The sequence below is a fragment of the Haplochromis burtoni genome, unplaced genomic scaffold (genome assembly GCF_018398535.1).
Source record: "Haplochromis burtoni strain Fernald_Lab_line unplaced genomic scaffold, NCSU_Asbu1 Contig_373, whole genome shotgun sequence".
NCBI classification, from domain to species: domain Eukaryota; kingdom Metazoa; phylum Chordata; class Actinopteri; order Cichliformes; family Cichlidae; genus Haplochromis; species Haplochromis burtoni.
Genome location: NW_024582734.1, coordinates 538,260 through 558,653, shown reverse-complemented (window position 1 = coordinate 558,653; position 20,394 = coordinate 538,260). Strand labels below are relative to the sequence as shown.

Genomic DNA, 20,394 nt, shown 5'->3' with positions numbered 1-20,394 from the left:
GATGAATAGTTGTATTCCACTTGAAAACATCACCTACACTCATCTTTATTTTCGTTGTCGTTGTTTCTCCTCTTCTGTGTGCGTGGGTTTAGAGGTGTGTTTTGTTCATGCTTCGCTAAGTGGAAAATCGGAAAGTAAAGTATTGCAAAAAAAGATCACAACTAAAAGTAAAACTAATAGAAACGAAATTAAAACTAAACATTTTAAAACAATAAAAAAAAGCTTAAACAAGAACATTCACTCTGGATACTAAACTGAACTAAATAGTAAAAATATAGCTATACCAAAAAACAAAAAACAGCTGGAAAGCTTGAACTCAAATTTCCACACAAATCTAAAATATGCACACAAGGATTGAGACGCAGTTTTGCTACAATAAAAGCTCCACGGTTAACCGCTAGATGGCAGCAGCGTACAAAATCTTTCCTTTTGTGTGCCGGAAATTAAACAGACGAAGTGCAGCTTGGCGTCGCCGTTTTACGACGTAGGGATCCTCAGTGACCGTGAGCTGTTTGACATGCTGGGAGAAAAGGAAGCGTGTTGGTAACAAAAATGATGAATTTATCCGCGTTAATTCACAGCCTCAGGTGCTCTCTGCTGCGCATTGAGAGTAGACTGTTGCAGGCGGTCGGACTAGAAGCACAGTTGGGTGAGTGAGCTGCTGCTAATAGCCTCTTTTTACGATGGGGTCATTCACACAAACATACTCATTAAAGACATTTTTCATTTAATACCACCAGACCGTGTCGTGTTGCTGTTTCGGTGGAGTTAAAGTCGTAGTGATTCCTGTAACGTTGTTTCCTTCTGCGTGCAGCTCCGGGTCTGGCTGTGAACGGCCCCAGCCTCCTGCCTCAGCTCGACCAGGAGCAGCAGCTGGAGGAGCAGCAGAGCCCGGAGCAGCAACCCGGCCTCTTGGACAGCATCATGTGGATGGCAGCACCCAAGAAGAGGCGCACAATCGAGGTCAACCGCACCAGGAGGAGAGCTGAGAGCAAACTTATAAAAGTCAAGGTACGCTCCGCAGTGACTGGATGATCTCATTGGGTCATTTCAACCTTTAAACCAAATTATAGCTACATCTGTCTTACTGGTACCTAATTTTACTGCAAAGAGGGGTTTGATTTGTGGCAAATAAACCATTCAGTACTACGAGTCACTGGTAATATTTAGGATTTAAGGAGAGCACCTCGTTCATTAACGTTGGGTCCAGCTGGAGTGACTTCCATAGATCACAGAGTACAAATGAAAGTGTACTTTGTGAAAGATACTAATATTTTAAACTGAATCCAAAATCTTTCTAGGAGGCAAAAATTTTAGCTTAGCAGAGCGCACGGACCTATAAAGGCAATTCTTCTAAAGCATCATCTAATTTAGCTGCAAAGTCAGTGAACTTTGGCCCAAAATACAGTATTTGAAGTATTTTTTCCTTCGGAAATTATTTTTGTCTCCCAAAGATTTTTATTTATACTTCTTCAATTGCTGTTTCTCCTCTTGAATGTGTCTGATCAAACTATCTAAACAGATCCAATTACGGAGAAATTAGATTATTTTTATTTTACTTTAGTTTCATGCTTGCAAGACCTGTGGCATCCCCTGGGTCAGTCCTCATAGACTCCCAGGTTAAAATGTTAATTCTTGTAAGCCTATTTTCCGACTCCCTTAGGGCAAAAAATCCTTGAGTGAGGAATTTTCTTTGGTCTGAACTCAATTTGTACACTTTTTAAAACACAGTTTCATAGAAATTTCGAACAGAATAAAATGATATTTTGTATTAAAGCGCTGAGAGTTGAGTTTCATTTAAACCTCACCATGAAAACAAAAAAATGACACTATTCAGCTCTACAACTGTGTAATAGAAGGGAGCGTTGTGACCATGTCACATGTGATAAGAAGCTGAACGGGTCACACTAATGTCAAGTGGCCACCTTCAATGTGTGTGTGGTGCAGCTCTCCTGTTTGCTGGACAGAAAGAAAGAAAAATAAAACTAGCTTTATTTTAAAGTGATACCTAACCCCAGTGATGTGTAAATGCTACCATTGATGTATATAGGTAGTGTTTACTAAGACGTGACCACAAAGTGTGGTGCAGGAATATCAAAGATGATCAGAAACATTTAGAGAAGCAGTCGCTTGCATCCATTGACCCCGTTTGCTTTCCCCTGCACCCCTCTCTTCCTCAGAACAACATCGAGCCGTGTCCAGAGTGTGGCCACTTGAAACAGAAACACATCCTGTGTGGCTTCTGTTACGCTAAGGTGTGCAAGGAGACCAGTATGATTCGTCATCAGATTCAAGCCATGGAAGGAGGCCCATTGAAGGCCCCCACTGTGGAGACTGTGGTCTTATATGAGGGGGAAATCCCAAAGGAGCAGGACAAAGACAAGAGGATAGTGGAGAGGCCCAGGAAAAGGCCTGCATGGTTCAACTACTGAAGCTGTGTGTGACATATACCACGCCAAACAGCATATTTCAGTCTCTCTGGGTCAGTTTTTCCTCCACAAATTAAGAATTAGTTTGTTCAGAACTGATCCAGAGAGCTTAAACATCAGACACGTGTTTCCAGTAGAAAATTAAGCCTTTGGAGTTGATGATACCATAGTTCAGTTTTTCTAAAATCCAAGACTGTCAGATTATGGACATAATTCAACTGCATAATACTTTTGATGGTTTGACAATAAATTCCTTATTTGAAATAATCTACTTTGGGTGAAGGTGAATGACTTCTTCTGCTTCATGAAACAGGAGGAAACCTCCAGACTGTTTATGAAATGTTCTCCAGTCTTCTGAGCATTGGAGGGACGCCATTAATTCTTAAAAAAAATGAACATATTCTAGTTTATCAAATCCCATTTAAACCCTGTCGTGTGACCTCTCTCCTTAAAGTAGGATGAAAATGAACATATGCAATCACAATTATTAGTGACGAGAGGTGCTTTCACTATAAATGGAATAATGACTCAGAGTCTGATGTTTTTAAGATCTGGAACACTTAACATCAAATCATGAGTGTCACTGTCATGTTTACTGCTTTCTAATGCTTATCAGAGTCTGGCTGCACAATTGCTTGTGAAAACTAAGTGTCGGTTAACAGGATCAGACACTGGTGTGTACAAACAAGCAAGCAACGTAGCTTCAGCCACAACTTCCTTTAATCAGGATTCGGCATTAAACCAAAGTCATATAACGGTGGCTCATGTGTCGCTGGAGTAGACTGTTTTTGCTGGGATGAGTCCAGCATACCTTCCACTGCCTCAGTGTCCCTGTGATTCAGTTTCCCCCTCATAGTTTGATAAGACCGGGCTTATCAGTGTTCCACTGAAATTACTTTGGTTTACTTGGTTTGCACAGCGCTGTAATCTTGCTTGTTATGTTCTTACCAAATTCTTTAGCAAGAATTTAGTATATTTTTAAACAAATGCTTTCACTTGCCTTTTAATTAAGGCTGCCAAAAATATTTTAACCTTAAATATTTTGTAACATCTGCAGACATTTGTATGCAATCCATCAAATTAATCGTTAACTGTATTTGTGTTATCTCTCTTGCTTTATCAAATGAATGACACCTAAATTGCAGGTGTACAAAGGTGGTGAACCCGTGAACCGTAAGTGTACAAACGTATAAAAAATGATTTATTATTGGCAAGTGTGTTTTATCAGCACTGTTTCAGTATTTTGCCTATCATGCTAATTTCTAACACTTTATCTTCATTGAACTATTCTAGAGAAGCTTGAATTAAAGCTCAGAATAATCCTTATTTACCTCTTAGCTCCCCTTCCTTTAAAGCTAGATTTCTTTTGATTGGCTGCCCCTCATTAGCACACAGTTTGAGCAGCAGGTGGGAGGGGCTTCTGTGCTCACAGTCAGAGCTGTGTGTGCATGAAATGGCTTTATTAGAAAAAAATCCCCTCACACTGACCATCATGCAGATCCCAAACACGACAATTACAAACCCATTTTCAGAAAAGTTGGGAAGCTGAATGAATCCATTTTTATTCACAATAGAGCCTAGAAAACATTTAATCTGAGCTATTTTAATGCTTCATGAGCAATAGTAGCTAATTTTTAATTTAAAGGCAGCAACATGTCTCAAAGAAGATGGAAACTACAAACACAGCCAGAGGAACATTTCACAGCTAATTAGGTGAATTGTGAACAGGTTAGTAACATTAAAAAAAGAGCATCTTAGAGAGGCAGAGTTTCTCAGAAGCAAAAAACAAAATCAAATTGTGGAACAATTTCAGTGTAAGACTTTAAAAATAAAGGTCAGGTGGGTGCCTTTGCCTTCAAGCCGTCAGGCGACTCTCCATCAAACAGGTTTCTGTTGTGAAAATCACTGCATGGGCTCAGGAGCACTGTCTGTGAGCACAGTTCACCGTGCCATGCACAAATGCACGTTAAGCCTCTGTTATGTGAAGAAGACGAGGATCCAGGATCTAGAAGTGACGTTATCTCCTTTAAGCTCACTTAAAATGGACTGAGGCAAAATAGAAAACTCTTCTGTGATCAGATTAACTGAAATATTAAAATCTTTTTGGAAAACATGGATGCGCCATCCAGCAAACTAAAGAGGAGAGGGAACATCTGGTTTGTTATCTGTACTCTGTTCAAAGGCCTGCATCTCTGATGGTTTGGGAAGGCGTTGGATATTTCAACAAGACAAAGCTAGACTACATGCTGCAACTATGACAACAGGATGGCTTTGTAGCAGAAGAGTCCAGGTGATGAACTGGTCTTCCTGCAGTCTACACCTTTCAGCAACTGGGAACATTTGGAGCAATCTTGAAATGGGAAATGTGGGAAAGGAGACACAGGATTGTTGAGCAGCTAGACCCCTGTATCTCCTCTCTTGTTTTTCTTCAAATGGTTCATGTTCTCATTTTAAGTAACATCACATGTATGACAGGTCATAAGGAAAGGCCGGGTCCCTCTTAATTATTGTAGCAATCATCAGTATAGTGATAACCTGCCTTCCTTTATATCTTTCCATCTGAAATCAAAGACCTCTGTTAAACTCAAAGCTGCTACCACTCATCCACCATTTAATTACTAAGTAAACTGTTTAAGAACTGAATGCACTCTACTGATCTGCTGTAGCAGTGATGACTGCGACAGAGTACCTTTGTAGCGTGGTGATTTCAGCCGAGGACCTGACGCGGCTTCGGATTAATGAGTTAGATTGTGAGTGTCAGTTAGCGCTCTAAGTGCCTTCAGCTGTTTCCCCACAGCAACATGTGACACTTGAGGAGCAAGAGGCTGGATTCTCTGACCCGATCAGATAGGCGATCTTGCATTCATCTCGTTTAAGCAGATTAGTCATTTTATATTTCCTGTCATCACACAGAGATGAATTAACACGTCCCGCAGCTTTAAACGCACTGATCCTTACAAACATATACAGTATAAGAGAAAAAAGTGTATTTACAAACCCAAGAGACACTAAATGTGACTGAATAGTTATAGATTAAATGTTAATGTTTAAGATTACTACTTAGTTTTATCCAAGAGTACATAAAAATCTAAAAGATGAAGTCAGAGAGGTCCACGTTCAGCTTTCATTTGGATTATTCTGGTTGGATCACATCATGGAAAGAACTAAATTCCATTTCATGTGAAAAACAACCTTCAGGATGTCTTAAGCAGGGACATTCACTACGTTCACTACAATGTGACACAGAGGAGTAAAAATAGAAACAAGACTGGATATTTAAGACATTGGCCAACACACACACACACACACACACACACACTTCTCACGGTGTTTTGAACATACATTTAGCATGATTTGACAGATCGTTGTATCCTTTATCCCACGAGTTTTATTCATCTGTAGAAGCACCCACATGAAAGAGGACATTCATCTTGGAGCAAATTACTAACATTTGAGTTACAGACAAAACTGCACCATGCACTGTGTGAGCAGAGGAGGCTGCTACCTGGTGAACTCCTGGTGTGATCTTCGGGAGGAGAACAGGTGGAAGAAAGAGAGCTATGAAGCCTGCTGGGTGAGCCTCGTCCTTGAAACCAGACCACAGTACAGGTAGGTTGCTCACATTAGATACTGAGCTGTGCATGACTCACTAAATATACTTTGGAGGGTAAAATATTCTGTGTTGCGCTCATTTGAGCTTTGCTGTGTATTTGTAGTTTGTTGTGGTGTTTTCAGATGTAGTATTACACTGAAGCAGCCTATTTGCTCACTGTAATTTGGCAGTAAAGCCATGACATGGTGACGTTGTATTTTAACTTAGAGGGAATAGCAGTTAAAATCTGCTTTGCTCAGCAAAATGACTTACCAGGCTCTGATCAGTCAAGCCTGTACAGTGTGTTTTATTGCAGTTAACAATTCAGACGATTCAAAATGTGAACTAACACAGAGGCAGTGACGCAGCTGTATACAGCGTTAGTGTTTCACGGATGTAAGAAAAGCTTGATCTGTGTGTTGCAGGCTGAAGCTGTCAGAGAGCGACAGCATTCGCAGAGAGAGTTATAAACAGCAACAGGTGGCCCACTTCATGGTGGAGAGGAGCCCCAGCCAGATACTGATGCTGGGCAGCACCAGTGGAGCGATGACAAAGCACCAGCTACCCTTATTCAACACCAGCAGGGAGGTGGATCGTACTACAACCAGCTTTAGGGACACAGAAGAGCCTGTTATAAAAGAGAAGCTGATTGCTGGAGCAGATAGACAGGGAACAGGAGCCACCACAGATCAAGATCTTAGCAAGCCGGTTAGAGTGAACTTCAGGGCCTCGAGTCTGATGTCCTCTCCCAGGGAAACCTCTAATCGGGTTCAGAGAAGGGAGTGATCACAGCCTTTGTTGTAGCAGATTTCTTAGCAGTATTAACAAAATCAAATATTCTTCTAAAATTGACTATTTTAGAAGTACTATTTTTATGCACATCAAACTCGAGGATGTTATCTCACATGCTATACTTATATTTGTAGTAGTGTCATATCTTCAGCAGCTAAATAATACTAAAAAAAGATGTGCTATAATTTGCATAAAAGCTCTGGGTGCTGCAGAATTGAGTCTGGTGTGAACTGTAACTTTGTTCCAGGAGGAAAATGCAATTTTGTCACACCTGGTGATTTTTATGGTTTGTAAAGCTTAATTAAACACTTTCTGGAAGCTTGCTTCACAAACCTCAATCAATATTCTCGTGTCAGTTGTTTTTACACATTCCTCGTGCATGCACCTTTTTAATCATGCATTATGAGCCTCCACATAGCTAACGGATTAAAGTATATCTTTCCTGTATCTAAATCCAGATGAAGCTGCTCCTTGAAGCCCCCTCCCCCAAAAAACAGTCTCTATGGACAAAAAGGACAACCTACAAACTGAGTTCTAAACAAAAACAAATGTATTTAAATGACCACACAGAGTTGTAAGTGTCAGTTTAGCATCCAGCACTTAATCACCAAGGTCAAAATGAAAACATGGCAGCACAGAAAGGCCTGATAACCAAAGACAAATGCTACAGATTCAGTAAATCCTTTCATTGCATGTGTGAATGTGTGTTACAGTAACAAATTAAATGTGCTTTTTTTGATTTTACTTTTTTTTTTTTTACAACACATTATATTATTCAGCACTATTTTGCATACATGCACCGTCGGTTAAGTCCGGCGTCACTGACATTAGTGAGGTACCCACAAACCAGTCATAAGAAACATCCTCCCTGTTCTGCTCGATCATGAGATCAGGCTTGTTTTAAATGGAGGAAACTCAATGAACAGAGAGGTTGTTGAAAACAGAAAGTCCCAGAGTTGTCTTTATAAATATCTCCCACATCACTCCTTCAACAACAGACTTAAATTATCTACAAAAACATAATAATAGATTTGATAGAGTGTTATGGCATCCCTGAATTCCTATCTAAGGAATAAAAAAATTGTTCTTCCGACATATAATCTTAACTGACAATAATTCATGGCATTCAAAAATATGGACGTTAAATCGACATTTTTATAGGGGCTAAATTATAAAGTTTTATCATCTTCTATTTAATAAACCATGCATTTTTGTATCCAATATGGATATCACCTGATTAATCCTACTAATATTTCTGTTTTTCTTCAGTTAAATGAAATAAATCCTTATCTGAGCAGCTGAGGTTAACTGCTATAAGCGATATTAGTGCATCATCAAAATGTGATCAAGGGTGGAGTTTTCAGATGGTGATATTCAGCTTGTTAGACCTCACTGACCTTCTGTGTGTTTGCATAACATCCCTACAAGTAAAGGTTATTACACAGAGGGGATAAAAAAAACAAGAATTTTCCATTTCTAAACCACACCCTCGCCACATTCTTCAAGTCAAACCAAAACACCAGCTTAATGTTGCCTATTTGTCACTTTGTGTCTGAGTGGATTTTTCCTCCTAATATGGCTTCCTCGGCTCTTTTGTGTTTCTGGACGGTGATTTGCAGCTGCCAGTACTTGAGGTACACCCACATGAGGCTTCCGTTCTTCCTCCTGTCCATGTTTAGCAGGTCAGCACAATGCTTGTCTCTCTTAAAAATATCCTTCAGGTCAGTCTCTAGATCCAGGTCTGGCCCAATGGGATCTTTAACGACCTTAAGCAGCATGTTCTTCTCCATTTCCAGCCGCTGATCTCGAGGCTGGATGAGGGAGCAGTAGGCGTTCTGCCGCTCCACAAGTAAACCCTCCAACTCCTTCAGAGTGGCTGTGGCTCGGTTGTACCAGTTCTGCTCTTTTTCCAGAGCTTGATGCAGCAGAGCACCTGCAGCTCCTGATTTCACCAACTTTTGCTTCTCTTCCTCTAAGGACTCTCGCTCCTTGTTAGAAGACAGAATACAAGGTTAGTGAGTAAAGGCTATGCATTACAAAGGAAAATGACACAATGATAAAATGGGTGCAATGTTCAATGTAAAAGGAGGACAACAAAAGACATATGTGTGGCAGGTAACTGAGATGGAAGAAAACAAAGGTTTAAGACAGATTTCTACTCATTAGCTCCGTTATCCCTTATAAACCCTTCAGCAGATCTTTACCTGCTGTAACTGCTTCCTTTCTTCCATAAGCTGCTGGCTCTGTGAGACCAGGGCCTGCTTGTACCCTTTGACCCGCTGTCTCTCTTTCTCCAGCTCCAGCTCCAGCGTAGCTGCTGCTCTGCGCCTCTCGGTAAGAGTCTCCCGGTAACGGGCCTCCATATCACTTTTTATTGTAGACACATCTCTGTCATACTGAGCTTTCACCTTCTGGATCTCCCTCTGAGATTCTCTGGTCCAGATCCATCCTGAAAGGGCAATGGGATAAAAAAAAAAATGGGGAAGATGTTAAGTGATACTACCATGATTTTCTGAAGAGTAGAGTAGCTGGAGCTACTTATGAACTGAATTTTATAAAATCATGGCAATGACTTTATCTAAGTAACAGAGATGATCTATCATACAATCACACAGAGATCAGAACAGATGCATGCTGGGGAAGCACACAAGCAGTTGTAGGTTTTTCCTCTGCCCTATGCCCATCTTCCTAAAAAATTTTGGGAGGTTTGCGCTAAGTTTTATGGTGATGCCGATGAAGGCAGCGAGCCAGAATGTGTGCATCTTGTCAATAAAAAACAAAACAAAACAAAAAACAACAACAAAACAAAAAATTGTTCTGTATATTACAACTGTTGCAGGTGTTTCCCCCCTGTTTTACAGTATGTAAAGTTGTGCAAAAAACCTCTACTGTGCTTAACCTGGAAGGGTCAAAATGTCTCCTTTTAGTGGAATAATTTTTACTGATCTGCAGTTTAGTCTACTTCCCCCCCACTTCTGTGTTAATCATTAAATGCCATTTGGCATTCTAATGACAAAAGAGACTGTGTGTCTGTAAGCCAGACACTCACTCACTGATCATCATATTCTTTTGACTGCTCCCTTTAAGGGTCACCACAGCAGATCATTTGAAATTGATATGCTGTTCTACTCTGTTGTCTCATCCACAATCACACAGGTGAATCTCCTTGTGTAACTTACGAAATGCAGCCAGTCCCAGCATGGGGACCAGCAGGGCGTAGTTCCACTGGTTGCCATCGCCTGCTCCCGCCCCCCTTCCTCTGGGATCTGGTTGGATGTTCCATCTTGGGGGATCATTCAAGTTGTTCATGGAGGCCGCTGTTACACACACACAAACAAACACGAAGAGAGCTCAGCCCAAAACATCACCAACAATTGACTCTTTCTCGGTTTTTATTTGTGAGTAACATATAATCTCAGAGGTGTTTTCTCTTTGACACGTCTATAATTTACTCTGCATTAACTATCACATCATTTGCTACTGGCTGAATAAAGAGCAGTGAATAAACGCCAATGCATCTGCTAGGATGTGCAATCTGCAAAACAGTGTTTGGAATAAGTACTGGATGTGAAAGTGCATTAACAAATAGCTTTTTAGCATGAATCCAAACAATGCACCGGGCATGCAGGGCGAAAGGAGCCTCTCATGATTCGGAAGTTTGACAGCTGAGCTAACCATAAACAAAGCTAGCTATGTGCTACATGCTAGCCAACATTTGGCTTCGTGGCTCGTCATTGTGTTTATAAAAAACCACAACAGAACGAAGGGGCTTCATAGTTTTGCAATCCTGATAACGTGTCAGCGTACGCCTGTTAAATGTATGGAACTGTGTCTCACCTTGAATGAAAAGTGTAGGTCACTTGTGCATTTGTTCCTGCACACGCAGATTATACAATTTTAACGCTTTAACGTTCCACCTTAGCCGGCAGAGGGTGATTTTAAAAATTGCTTTCAAAAAGAACCTGTAAGTGTTGCAGTAAAAAACCCTGTATATTTACTCAGATGGTTTCAAGGTAATAATTTAATAATTACCCTTAAAACACATGGCTAAATGCTTTAAATAATAACTATCATATAAATATTAAATAAATGAGTGACCCCTCTTTTAGCACATTGGTTTAGTCCGGTCCGGCAGAATATGTGTTCCTCCGCAGCGCAGCAGGAACGATCCTTCGTCTGACAACATGGCGAGTGTCCGCGCGGCGTCCCGTCTCCTCTCCAAGAGGGTTTTATCTACTGCGAAAGCAGTGAGTAGTGAAAAGATGCTTTTAAAAGTTAAATATTTATATATGTAGTATATTGTTAAAGATAATATTTTATTTTCCCTTTTTTGTTTCTAAAACGAAGCTTTCATAACCGGCGGATTCTGACTTGCGTAATCTGTTATGTAGCTGGTGCTGTTTCAATGTGACACTATGAGCAAAGGTATTTTGCAGGTCCAACAAAATGATTTATATTATATCTATTACACTTCTGTTATCTCCACATTACACTTTGTTTCTAATGGCGACTGAACTTTCTGCCTAACGGATTAGATTTATATAGCGCTTTTCAAGGCACCCAAAGCGCTTTACAATACCACTACTTTCTGCCTAACCGAGACGTTTCGTCACCATGAAAGTCGTAAATGCCGCTGCCCTTGTGTAAAACAGTTCTAAGTATGTAGCCGCTGTTGTTAGCTACAAAAGTAAAATGGGGCAAACTGCAGATATATGACACGTTTAGACCGACGAAGATGAAAAATAACCGCCAAGAGCAAACGTCACTATAAAAATGGTCGTGCGTTTTAATGCTTTTTCTTTTTGTTTTTTGTTTTTTTGCTATGGGTTGTTTTGGTAAATGCCTTCACAGCCATTATTAAACATAGTGCTGTAAGGAGTCCCCCCCCCCCTATTATAAATCACTGCTGATGTCGTGGCACAGGTATAGCAGATGCTTTTGGTTGGTATGCTGCTTGTATTTTAGCAGATCATTTTTCAAAGGCAGGAGCCACCTGACAGTTGATCAGACTGTAACCTCCCTGTCACTTCTCATGTAGATCGTTAAACTTATAGTTTCAGCTTAACATTAATTTGTTCTTTTTTTTATTTCTAATGTGAAATTAATATAAGTTACACTTAAATTAAATGAATCTGTTAGTCATTTCTGCTGCTTTCTGACACTTGTAAGCATCTGATTGTTGATGCCCCACAGGTAGGGAAGACCAAACAGAAAAAAAAAGAAACAGATTATTTATTATTCACCAGGAATTATTCTCTTTTTTTTTCTTAAAAAAATAAAATAAAATCCTGCATATAAGATATCGAGCTATTTTACACCAACAGATGCCATTCGTTCTTTTTTTTTTTTTTTTAACATGGGGATCCTATTCTGGCAAATTTAAAAATATAACGATAAACAGCTTATTAATGTAAAAAGGAGATTTTTTGGTATACTTTCTACTTGATTCTACTGATAGAAACCCTGTAAATCGCCTGCATTCCCCAGTACATCCAAAAGTGACAGAAATAACAGAAACTAGCCAGGTGTAGTATTATTTACTCTGAATTTGCAGCAAGTCTTATACTTACCCACAGTACAATTTCTCAGGGGATCATGCTCGGTATATGAGCACACTTCAAGATGACCATTGGATAGTCTCAGTGTCCTCCTCTGTTATCGGTTGGCCAAGCAGGCAGTCAGTTGATCTAAGAGATGCTAGATGATAATTTACATGATAAATCATCACCTGTGATTTATATGATATTATCATTTTAGTGTTTAAGACCCTCCTTGCTATAATGTATAATGAGCTTCTTCCCAATATGGAGAGTCTGTATTTGCATCAGTGGGATTGGGGAACCTCTTTTTCACTGTGCTGTGAAGAATAAAATGTTGAATAGTCTTAATCACATTGTGTCAAAGGGCAATGAAGATCAACGGTCTGCTAGCTTAGTGTAAGTTGTTTACACTAACGTGATTTTGGGAAATTCAGTCATTTAGTGTAAATGGTTTATTCATCATGTGTGAATAAGGATATCTCACACAAAATTATTTTAATTACTTCACATTTTGTCAGGAAAGTTTAAGCACGTGGGGCACAGTGTTGTTGTGTCTGTTAAAGTGATGCATTAGTTCCTCCTACTGGCAGGTTTGTATACTTTTAAATTCAAGTCAGTGTTGAACTACAGAAGGTTTAAAATACATTTGCATCTGACAAGATCAGCTGTGTAAATGCTGGTAACATTTTCAGTGATGAATGGCTCAAAATATTAATGATATGAATTATGGGTTGTGGAGGTGCCAAGACTGAACGTTTAAAGCTTTAAAACTTCACTTCATTGAATAATCATTTGGTTGTGTTTATTAGCAGAGTCTGGTTTTTCAGTGTGTTTTATGTTTGGGATTAATTTTAGTTTTATTTAAGTTGCTTTTTCTTCTGCCAGGTCCCTGCTGCTGCAGTTCAAGGTTCCAGGAACTTCCACTTTTCCATTTATGGCAAGAAGAAAAATGCCAAAGTATCAGATGACGTAAGCCACATTAAGTTTGTGTTTTTTTTTTTTAATGCAGAACAGTATGTATATGATATGAAAACCAGGACTCCGCATACGTAGAGTACACTCTCATTGCTTCAAAAATGTTTGCAGTACATTGTCTTTTCAACTGGTTTCAGATCTCCACTCAATACCCAGTTGTGGATCATGAGTTTGATGCTGTGGTGGTTGGAGCTGGTGGAGCGGGACTGAGGGCAGCTTTTGGCCTGTCTGAGGCTGGCTTCAACACTGCCTGTGTCACCAAACTGTTCCCAACCAGGTCTCATACTGTCGCTGCACAGGTAAATCAGTTGTTACAGTAAATGATTTTGTGTGTCAGTTAGGACCAAAGTCTCAATCTCATTGCAAATATTTTACTAATCTTGAGTCATCAAGTAAACACGCATAATGTTTAAACTTACCTTGGTTAATAGGGTGGGATTAATGCGGCTCTGGGGAACATGGAGGAGGATGACTGGAGGTGGCATTTCTATGACACAGTGAAGGGATCTGATTGGCTTGGAGACCAGGACGCTATCCACTACATGACAGAGCAGGCTCCTGCAGCCGTAGTAGAGGTATGATCTCTCTTAGAAACACACTAACATGCATAACAAGTCATTATGTTAACTGGCAAGTACTAGGCCTTAAACAAAAGACATAAATGAGTGTGTAAGCCATGTGATCTTTAGGAATACCTCATTGCACAATAAAAGCCGAGCAGCTTATTGGTGGATTTAAATAATTATTAATTTATTTTATTTTTAATTTACACCAGATGGGGGTCATTCCACCCAGAGCTATGTAAAAAGACAGTTACAGCAGATTAGGAATTCATGTTGCTCTTGTTTCCTTTTTTTTTTTTTTTCCTAGCTGGAGAACTTTGGCATGCCATTCAGCCGCACTGAGGAGGGCAAGATCTACCAGAGGGCCTTTGGAGGTCAGAGCCTTAAGTATGGAAAGGGAGGTCAGGCGCACCGCTGCTGCTGTGTAGCAGACAGAACAGGCCACTCACTGCTGCATACGCTGTATGGAAGGGTGAGTACACATACTTTCCTACCTTCTTTCTGCAGCGTAATCTTTGTGTTGCCGAGGAGCACCAGTTAAGTGCCTCTGTGCGTCTGCCTGACTTGTCTTCAGTCACTTCGTTATGACACCAGTTACTTTGTGGAGTATTTTGCCCTGGACCTGCTGATGGAGAATGGAGAGTGTAAAGGGGTGATCGCGCTCTGTATGGAGGACGGGTCTATCCACCGCTTCAGAGCCCAGAACACTGTTATTGCTACTGGGTAGGAGATGCCTTTGCTTAAACATTTCTTCAACTGTCATTTTATTTACAAGCTTAGAAATAAGTTCTGTCTTTCTTTCCAGGGGTTATGGAAGAACCTATTTCAGCTGCACATCTGCTCACACAAGCACAGGAGATGGAAATGCGATGGTGACCAGAGCGGGTCTGCCCTGCCAGGATATGGAGTTTGTCCAGTTTCATCCCACTGGTGAGAAAAGAAACTTAATTTATTAAACCAAAAAATGTTGCTGAAGCATTGAGGAGAGTTTTATTTTGAAAGCGAAAGCTCCACAGGAACTATACAAATTCCCCAAAGATATGTTTGGAATACCTACAGTAAAGTTAACTAGTATAGATGCTGTATCAATAACAAGTCAATGTCTAGTAAGTGCAAATGTAATATAGTTAAGAGATTGGAGAGAAAAATGAATGATTTTACATAGTTTGGCCACCAGAGGGCACTCTACAACTTCTGTTGTCAACTTCTGGAGTCAGAAAAACAAAAACCAGCTGATCTGAGTGCAGTCTGGCAGAGCATAAAGGAGTAACCTACGACTTGTGACAATAAAACAAAATTATTTTTTAAAATGCATTGTCATATTATCTTAGTTGAATTGAACTGAATTGAAAGCCTTTATTGTCGTTATACATCGTATAACGAGATTAGAAACAGCTCTATAAAAGTGCAGACGTGCTTTAGCACATTAAAAATTATAGAATAATTTAACAATACACTTAATATAAGTATAAATACACAGTACAGTAATGGATAACAGAGACAGACAGGCAGAGAATTGATGATATTTCAGTGCAGATTACTTTTTGTGCAAGTTTGAGTTGAGTATGGTTATAGCTTTGGGGAAAAAGCTATCCCTGAGTGTGTTTGTTCTGGCCCGTATGGATCTGAAGCGCCTGCCAGAGGGCAGTAGGTTGAAAAGATGGTAGCCGGGATGGGTAGTGTCCTTTAAGATGTTTCTGGCCCTGCTGATACAACGGGAGTTGTAGACGGCAGACAAGGAGGCCAGGGGGCAGCCGATGATTTTTTTGTGCTGTGTTTACCACCCTCTGCAGTCTCTTCTTATCTGCCTCCGTGCAGCTGGCGTGCCACACTGTCACCGCATAGTTTAGCAGGCTCTCGATGGTGGATCTGTAGAAGGTCACCAGCAGCGGGGTGTTTAGTTGCTCCTTCCTGAGCACCCTCAGGAAGTGTAGCCGCTGCTGGGCTTTCTTGACTAGCGCCATGGTGTTAGCTGACCAGGAGAGGTCTGCAGAGATGTGGACCCCAAGGAATTTGAAGGACTTCACTCGCTCTACACATTCTCCGTTGATGTGCAGGGGCAGCTCTGTTCCACCTGAAGTCCAGGATGAGTTCCTTGATCTTGGTAATGTTAAGTGCCAGGTTGTTTGATGCACACCATTCTCCCAGTTTCAGGACCTCATCTCTGTAAGCCGCCTCATTTCCCCCTGTGATCAGCCCCACCGCTGTTGTGTCATCAGCAAATTTGACAATGATGTTCTCTGGGTGGGCAGGACTGCAGTCAATATGTGTAGAGGGAGTAGATTAGTGGGCTTAGTACACAGCCCTGGGGAGAGCTGATGTTGAGAGTGCGAGGGGAAGAGAGGTGAGGACCCAGTTTAACCCGCACTAAAAATTAACTACACATAAAAAATGTAAGGGAAACCTGTTCATGTTTCATGTGTCTAAAAGAAAAAACTATTGACCGATATTTCAGACTTTTAACTCACTAAATGTCTACATTTTACCCTGAAGACAACTTTCTTTTTCCTAAAGGTCATGTTTATTTTTGTTTTTCCTGGATATCATGATATCATTAAATATGGATGAAGTAGCACATGTGCCCTGTGGCATAGATGCTCCATCTTTGTAAATGCTTGTTGCATAAGGGCAGCAGACTTCGCCATGTTTTATGCATAACTCTGCTACACTGAGGGAAAACCTATGATTTAAATTGGTTGGTGGATATAGCAGGAAAAAAGTACAGTTTTTCACAGATTCTAGAGATAAAACTTTAAAATTGTGAGTGAAATTGCTTAACAGTACTGGGTCTATAAAGCATAATGTCTTTGGTTTTATTGACATTATATTGTGCCATGGCAATAAAACCTTGTGGATTTTACATTTACAGTGTTGACCTTGTGTTTCTTTGATGGGAATGAAAGCTTATAACTACTGTTGTTATTTATTCATAAATATTTGGATGTAACAGTTTTTTTTCATGTTTCGTGCTTACAGGAATCTATGGAGCCGGCTGTCTGATCACAGAGGGCTGCCGTGGTGAGGGAGGAATCCTGATTAACAGTGAAGGAGAGCGCTTCATGGAGCGCTACGCACCCAACGCCAAAGACCTGGCTTCCAGAGACGTGGTGTCCCGTTCCATGACCATAGAGATCAGAGAGGGCAGGTATGCTCAAATCACCTGTCTGTGTGATGTCTGTCAAAGCTTTTAAGCCAGTTCCTGTTCCTTACTGACGTTTACGTTTTTAATTTCTTCAGAGGTGTTGGTCCAGAGAAGGACCACGTGTACCTGCAGCTTCACCACCTGCCTCCTCAGCAGCTGGCCGCAAGGCTGCCTGGTATCTCAGAGACAGCCATGATCTTCGCTGGAGTCGACGTCACCAAAGAACCCATCCCTGTCCTGCCCACCGTCCACTACAACATGGGTGGAATACCCACAAACTACAAGGGACAGGTACATAATCTCTGCATGTGTCATCTCCACGCGTCGTGCACTAAGACTGTTGTTGTGAGCACAGCGGGCTTGCTTAGGATTTGTAATATTTGGCCCTTAGGTTATTACTCACGTCAACGACGAGGACAAGGTGGTTCCCGGACTGTATGCCTGTGGCGAGGCAGCTTCTGCCAGTGTCCATGGAGCTAACAGGCTGGGTGCCAACTCCCTGCTGGACCTGGTGGTGTTTGGCAGAGCTTGCGCCCTCACCATTGCTGAGCAGCACAAACCTGGTGAGAACCTCTGCTTTTCACAGAATACTTTATTAATCCCAAAAGTAGTGTATTTGGTTAAATTTATTACAATAAAAAGTTTCTTAATCTTAAAAAATAAGCATTAATAATGCAAAAAAAATCATAAAAACAACTGATTAAAACAGACTTAATATTTTCTGGTAAAATATTAGCAGAAAATATATCTGTTCTACATTCACATTCGGAGAAAAATCACTTTTGCTGTCTCTGTGTTCATGCTGACGTTGGCTTTTTTGTCTTTTCCTGTGCAGGAGAGAAGCTGTCCCCTCTGAAGCCCAGCGCAGGAGAGGAGTCTGTGGCCAACCTGGACAGGCTGAGGTTTGCCAACGGAAGTCAGAGGACCTCTGAGATCAGGCTCAACATGCAGAAGGTGGACATGCTAACATGAACACAGACATATTGATATATAAATTATATTTGTACTTAACTAATATTTGGCTTTACATGAATTATTTATTTTTATTATTATTAGATATTATTTATTATATACAACTCTACACCTTATCTGTAGATCTTTTCTAAATGATAATAATCATCATGAGCATTGGCCAGGATGACTTGATATCTGGATTTGATTACCACCACCACACAGGTTAAACAGGTGTGAAACACCACAACTGGCCCCTGTGTCATCCATGAGATTTCATTGTCGTGGTTCATTTAGAGTAACGTGTTTCTCTGCTTCTGGTTTCAGACCATGCAGACCCATGCTGCGGTATTCCGTACTGGCTCTGTCCTGAAGGAAGGATGCGATAAGATGGATGCTATTTATCAGACCCTGGAGGACATCAAGACCTTTGACAGAGGTACTGCACCACACTGCTGCTCTTCTTGTGCAAAAAGTTGTTGGAGTGTTACTTTGAAATGGGTTTGTTTTTTTTCCTCCCCTCTAAATTTCCTCCTCTCTCCTTCAGGCATTGTGTGGAACACCGACTTGGTGGAATCACTAGAGCTGCAGAATCTGCTGCTGAACGCCGTCCAGACCATCAACTCTGCCGAGCAGAGAAAGGAGAGCAGGGGAGCCCACGCCAGAGAGGACTACAAGGTCTGCGTCAACATGTTTAGCGTAAGGATGGAATTAATGTCTATACAATCTGCTCTCTGCCAACATTTCTTTGAACTGTGCTTCAGGAACGTGTGGATGAGTACGACTACTCTAAGCCCCTGCAGGGTCAGGAGAAGAAGCCGTATGACCAGCACTGGAGGAAGCACACTCTGTCCTTCGTTGATCAAAAGACTGGAAAGGTGATGACCCCCTCAGTGTGTGTGTTTGTCTGTGTCTTACAGAATAATTTAAACAGTTTTTGAAGCTATTGTCAGCTTCAGCTGTCAGTATCCTCATACTCCTTTGCTTTTAACCAATCACAGGTCACATTGGAGTACCGCCCTGTGATCGACAGCTCTCTTGATGAGCAGGACTGCGCCCACGTTCCACCTGCCATCCGCTCCTACTAAGATGATTCCCTCCTGCCCTCCCCTTTATTCCCACCCTTTGCCCATCACATCCACCTTACTCAATTACAGAAGGCTCCTTAATCTATTATTAAGGAAGCTAAACTTTCTGTGCTAGAGATAACATTCTGAGACAAATTCAGACTTTTATTGCACATTTGTATGCATTTAGATCTGTTCAGTACAATGCTGTCTATACCATTTTGTGTCACTTCCTGTTTCTCTCTTTCTCTTTTTTTGGCGTGTTTTGCCTTGATTTCAATCTGTTTGCAGAAACTAAATTTCCACATGGTTCTCATGGCTTCTCGCGCTGTGTGAGCAGGTTGTGTGTGCGTGATATCTTGTAACCTCTTTCTCCTTTTAGCTGAGTTGGAGAGATGATGGAAGTGATTGTAATTTCAACCACACACTTTGCAGGCAAGTTTGAAGTATGTAAATATTGCAAATGTACAATAAATATGGTGAGTTGTACTGTATGTACTAGTTAAAGTGCAAGTCTCACATCTCGCTCACTGTGGCCTTCATTCTTGTGGAATACTCATTACACTTTGTGCATGTGTTCAACACTTGCCGCTTGTTCTGTAGATAATCAGCTAACAGGCTGTATTTGGCTCTAGCGTTCTACAATTTCGCGCTATTAATATTAATTATATTAAATTAATGTCTTCAGCCACATTACAGCCTCTCAGCTATTGGGATAAATGAACTGCTTTGTTGCTTTTTTTAAGACTGAGGATAAATTTCAGTAAGGTGGTGTAGCTTTCTTCAACTCCTTAAATGACTTAAATATCAAAGGTGAAAGATGCGCTCAGTGTTAAAATGTTGATGCCTCGTGTGCTGAATCAACAGTGACTTAAGTTATTTGCTACAAAAAGTTAATCCTCTGCTTTTTGCTGTTTGTACTTTCGTTTTCATATGTTCAATAAAGTCTAGGCTGTGGATAGAAACGAACGCTTTTCTTTTTTTAAGCTTTTCTTTTAGTTTAGGTTTTAGCAAGTTTAAGACAAACACCTTCACAATAACCGTGAGAAGAATGAAACTGAGGAAGGGATTTTGTCACAGGTCTAAATATAAATGTGATTTTTGTCCAGTGGAGGGCAGCAGAAGCCAACATCCACATGTCACCCAGGAACAGCTGGTGCATGTTTGCTCTGCGGCTGCTCACTTGTCCTGCTATCATGACCTTTAGGAACATATTTCTATGTGTTACTGATAAGGGCCGGCATAATAATGACTGGATTTGTTCTGTAACAGCCTCACGGAGCTGCTTTGCCTAACTGTAAATGTAGTGGAAGGCTGTTATCGCTGAACAAACGGGACTGTAA

At 40.8% G+C, this 20,394-nt stretch overlaps 4 protein-coding genes across 4 annotated transcripts; 3 read left to right on the top strand and 1 right to left on the bottom strand.

Moving 5' to 3' along the window:
• Positions 1–453: 453 nt before the first annotated feature.
• mrpl32 (mitochondrial ribosomal protein L32) lies at positions 454–2,696 on the top strand. The gene is made up of 3 exons (XM_005943803.2): positions 454–649; positions 815–1,011; positions 2,181–2,696. Exons 1-3 carry the CDS (start codon positions 553–555, stop codon positions 2,430–2,432), a joined length of 546 nt encoding a protein of 181 aa, XP_005943865.1. The 5' UTR covers positions 454–552; the 3' UTR covers positions 2,433–2,696.
• Positions 2,697–5,552: 2,856 nt separating this feature from the next.
• zmp:0000000930 (telethonin) lies at positions 5,553–7,151 on the top strand. The gene is made up of 2 exons (XM_005943804.3): positions 5,553–6,038; positions 6,447–7,151. Exons 1-2 carry the CDS (start codon positions 5,905–5,907, stop codon positions 6,805–6,807), a joined length of 495 nt encoding a protein of 164 aa, XP_005943866.1. The 5' UTR covers positions 5,553–5,904; the 3' UTR covers positions 6,808–7,151.
• A 194-nt stretch (positions 7,152–7,345) lies between these two features.
• On the bottom strand, positions 7,346–10,759 carry ccdc127a (coiled-coil domain containing 127a). The gene is made up of 4 exons (XM_005943805.1): positions 10,651–10,759; positions 9,993–10,130; positions 9,018–9,262; positions 7,346–8,801 (listed from the first exon to the last, which is right to left on the bottom strand). Exons 2-4 carry the CDS (start codon positions 10,120–10,122, stop codon positions 8,355–8,357), a joined length of 822 nt encoding a protein of 273 aa, XP_005943867.1. The 5' UTR covers positions 10,123–10,130; positions 10,651–10,759; the 3' UTR covers positions 7,346–8,354.
• A 190-nt stretch (positions 10,760–10,949) lies between these two features.
• Positions 10,950–20,016, top strand: sdha (succinate dehydrogenase complex, subunit A, flavoprotein (Fp)). Its single transcript, XM_005943806.2, has 15 exons — positions 10,950–11,060; positions 13,239–13,322; positions 13,466–13,627; positions 13,760–13,903; positions 14,199–14,363; positions 14,466–14,614; positions 14,697–14,821; positions 16,868–17,036; positions 17,129–17,324; positions 17,425–17,596; positions 17,869–17,987; positions 18,312–18,423; positions 18,532–18,662; positions 18,749–18,862; positions 18,986–20,016. Exons 1-15 carry the CDS (start codon positions 10,998–11,000, stop codon positions 19,070–19,072), a joined length of 1,992 nt encoding a protein of 663 aa, XP_005943868.1. The 5' UTR covers positions 10,950–10,997; the 3' UTR covers positions 19,073–20,016.
• The last annotated feature ends 378 nt before the right edge of the window (positions 20,017–20,394 follow it).

Excerpts from the sequence above, each read along its gene's own strand:
- mrpl32 (XM_005943803.2), top strand. The coding sequence starts at position 553 with ATGATGAATTTATCCGCGTTAATTCACAGCCTCAGGTGCTCTCTGCTG. Across the intron at positions 650-814 it reads CGGACTAGAAGCACAGTTGG|CTCCGGGTCTGGCTGTGAAC; the intron begins GTGAGTGAGCTG and ends TTCTGCGTGCAG. Across the intron at positions 1,012-2,180 it reads GCAAACTTATAAAAGTCAAG|AACAACATCGAGCCGTGTCC; the intron begins GTACGCTCCGCA and ends TCTCTTCCTCAG.
- zmp:0000000930 (XM_005943804.3), top strand. The coding sequence starts at position 5,905 with ATGCACTGTGTGAGCAGAGGAGGCTGCTACCTGGTGAACTCCTGGTGT. Across the intron at positions 6,039-6,446 it reads GAAACCAGACCACAGTACAG|GCTGAAGCTGTCAGAGAGCG; the intron begins GTAGGTTGCTCA and ends TGTGTGTTGCAG.
- ccdc127a (XM_005943805.1), bottom strand. The coding sequence starts at position 10,122 with ATGAACAACTTGAATGATCCCCCAAGATGGAACATCCAACCAGATCCC. Across the intron at positions 9,263-9,992 it reads GCTGGGACTGGCTGCATTTC|GATGGATCTGGACCAGAGAA; the intron begins GTAAGTTACACA and ends TTGCCCTTTCAG. Across the intron at positions 8,802-9,017 it reads AAAGGAAGCAGTTACAGCAG|GAGCGAGAGTCCTTAGAGGA; the intron begins GTAAAGATCTGC and ends TCTTCTAACAAG.
- sdha (XM_005943806.2), top strand. The coding sequence starts at position 10,998 with ATGGCGAGTGTCCGCGCGGCGTCCCGTCTCCTCTCCAAGAGGGTTTTA. Across the intron at positions 13,628-13,759 it reads CTCATACTGTCGCTGCACAG|GGTGGGATTAATGCGGCTCT; the intron begins GTAAATCAGTTG and ends CTTGGTTAATAG. Across the intron at positions 17,988-18,311 it reads TCAGGCTCAACATGCAGAAG|ACCATGCAGACCCATGCTGC; the intron begins GTGGACATGCTA and ends TTCTGGTTTCAG.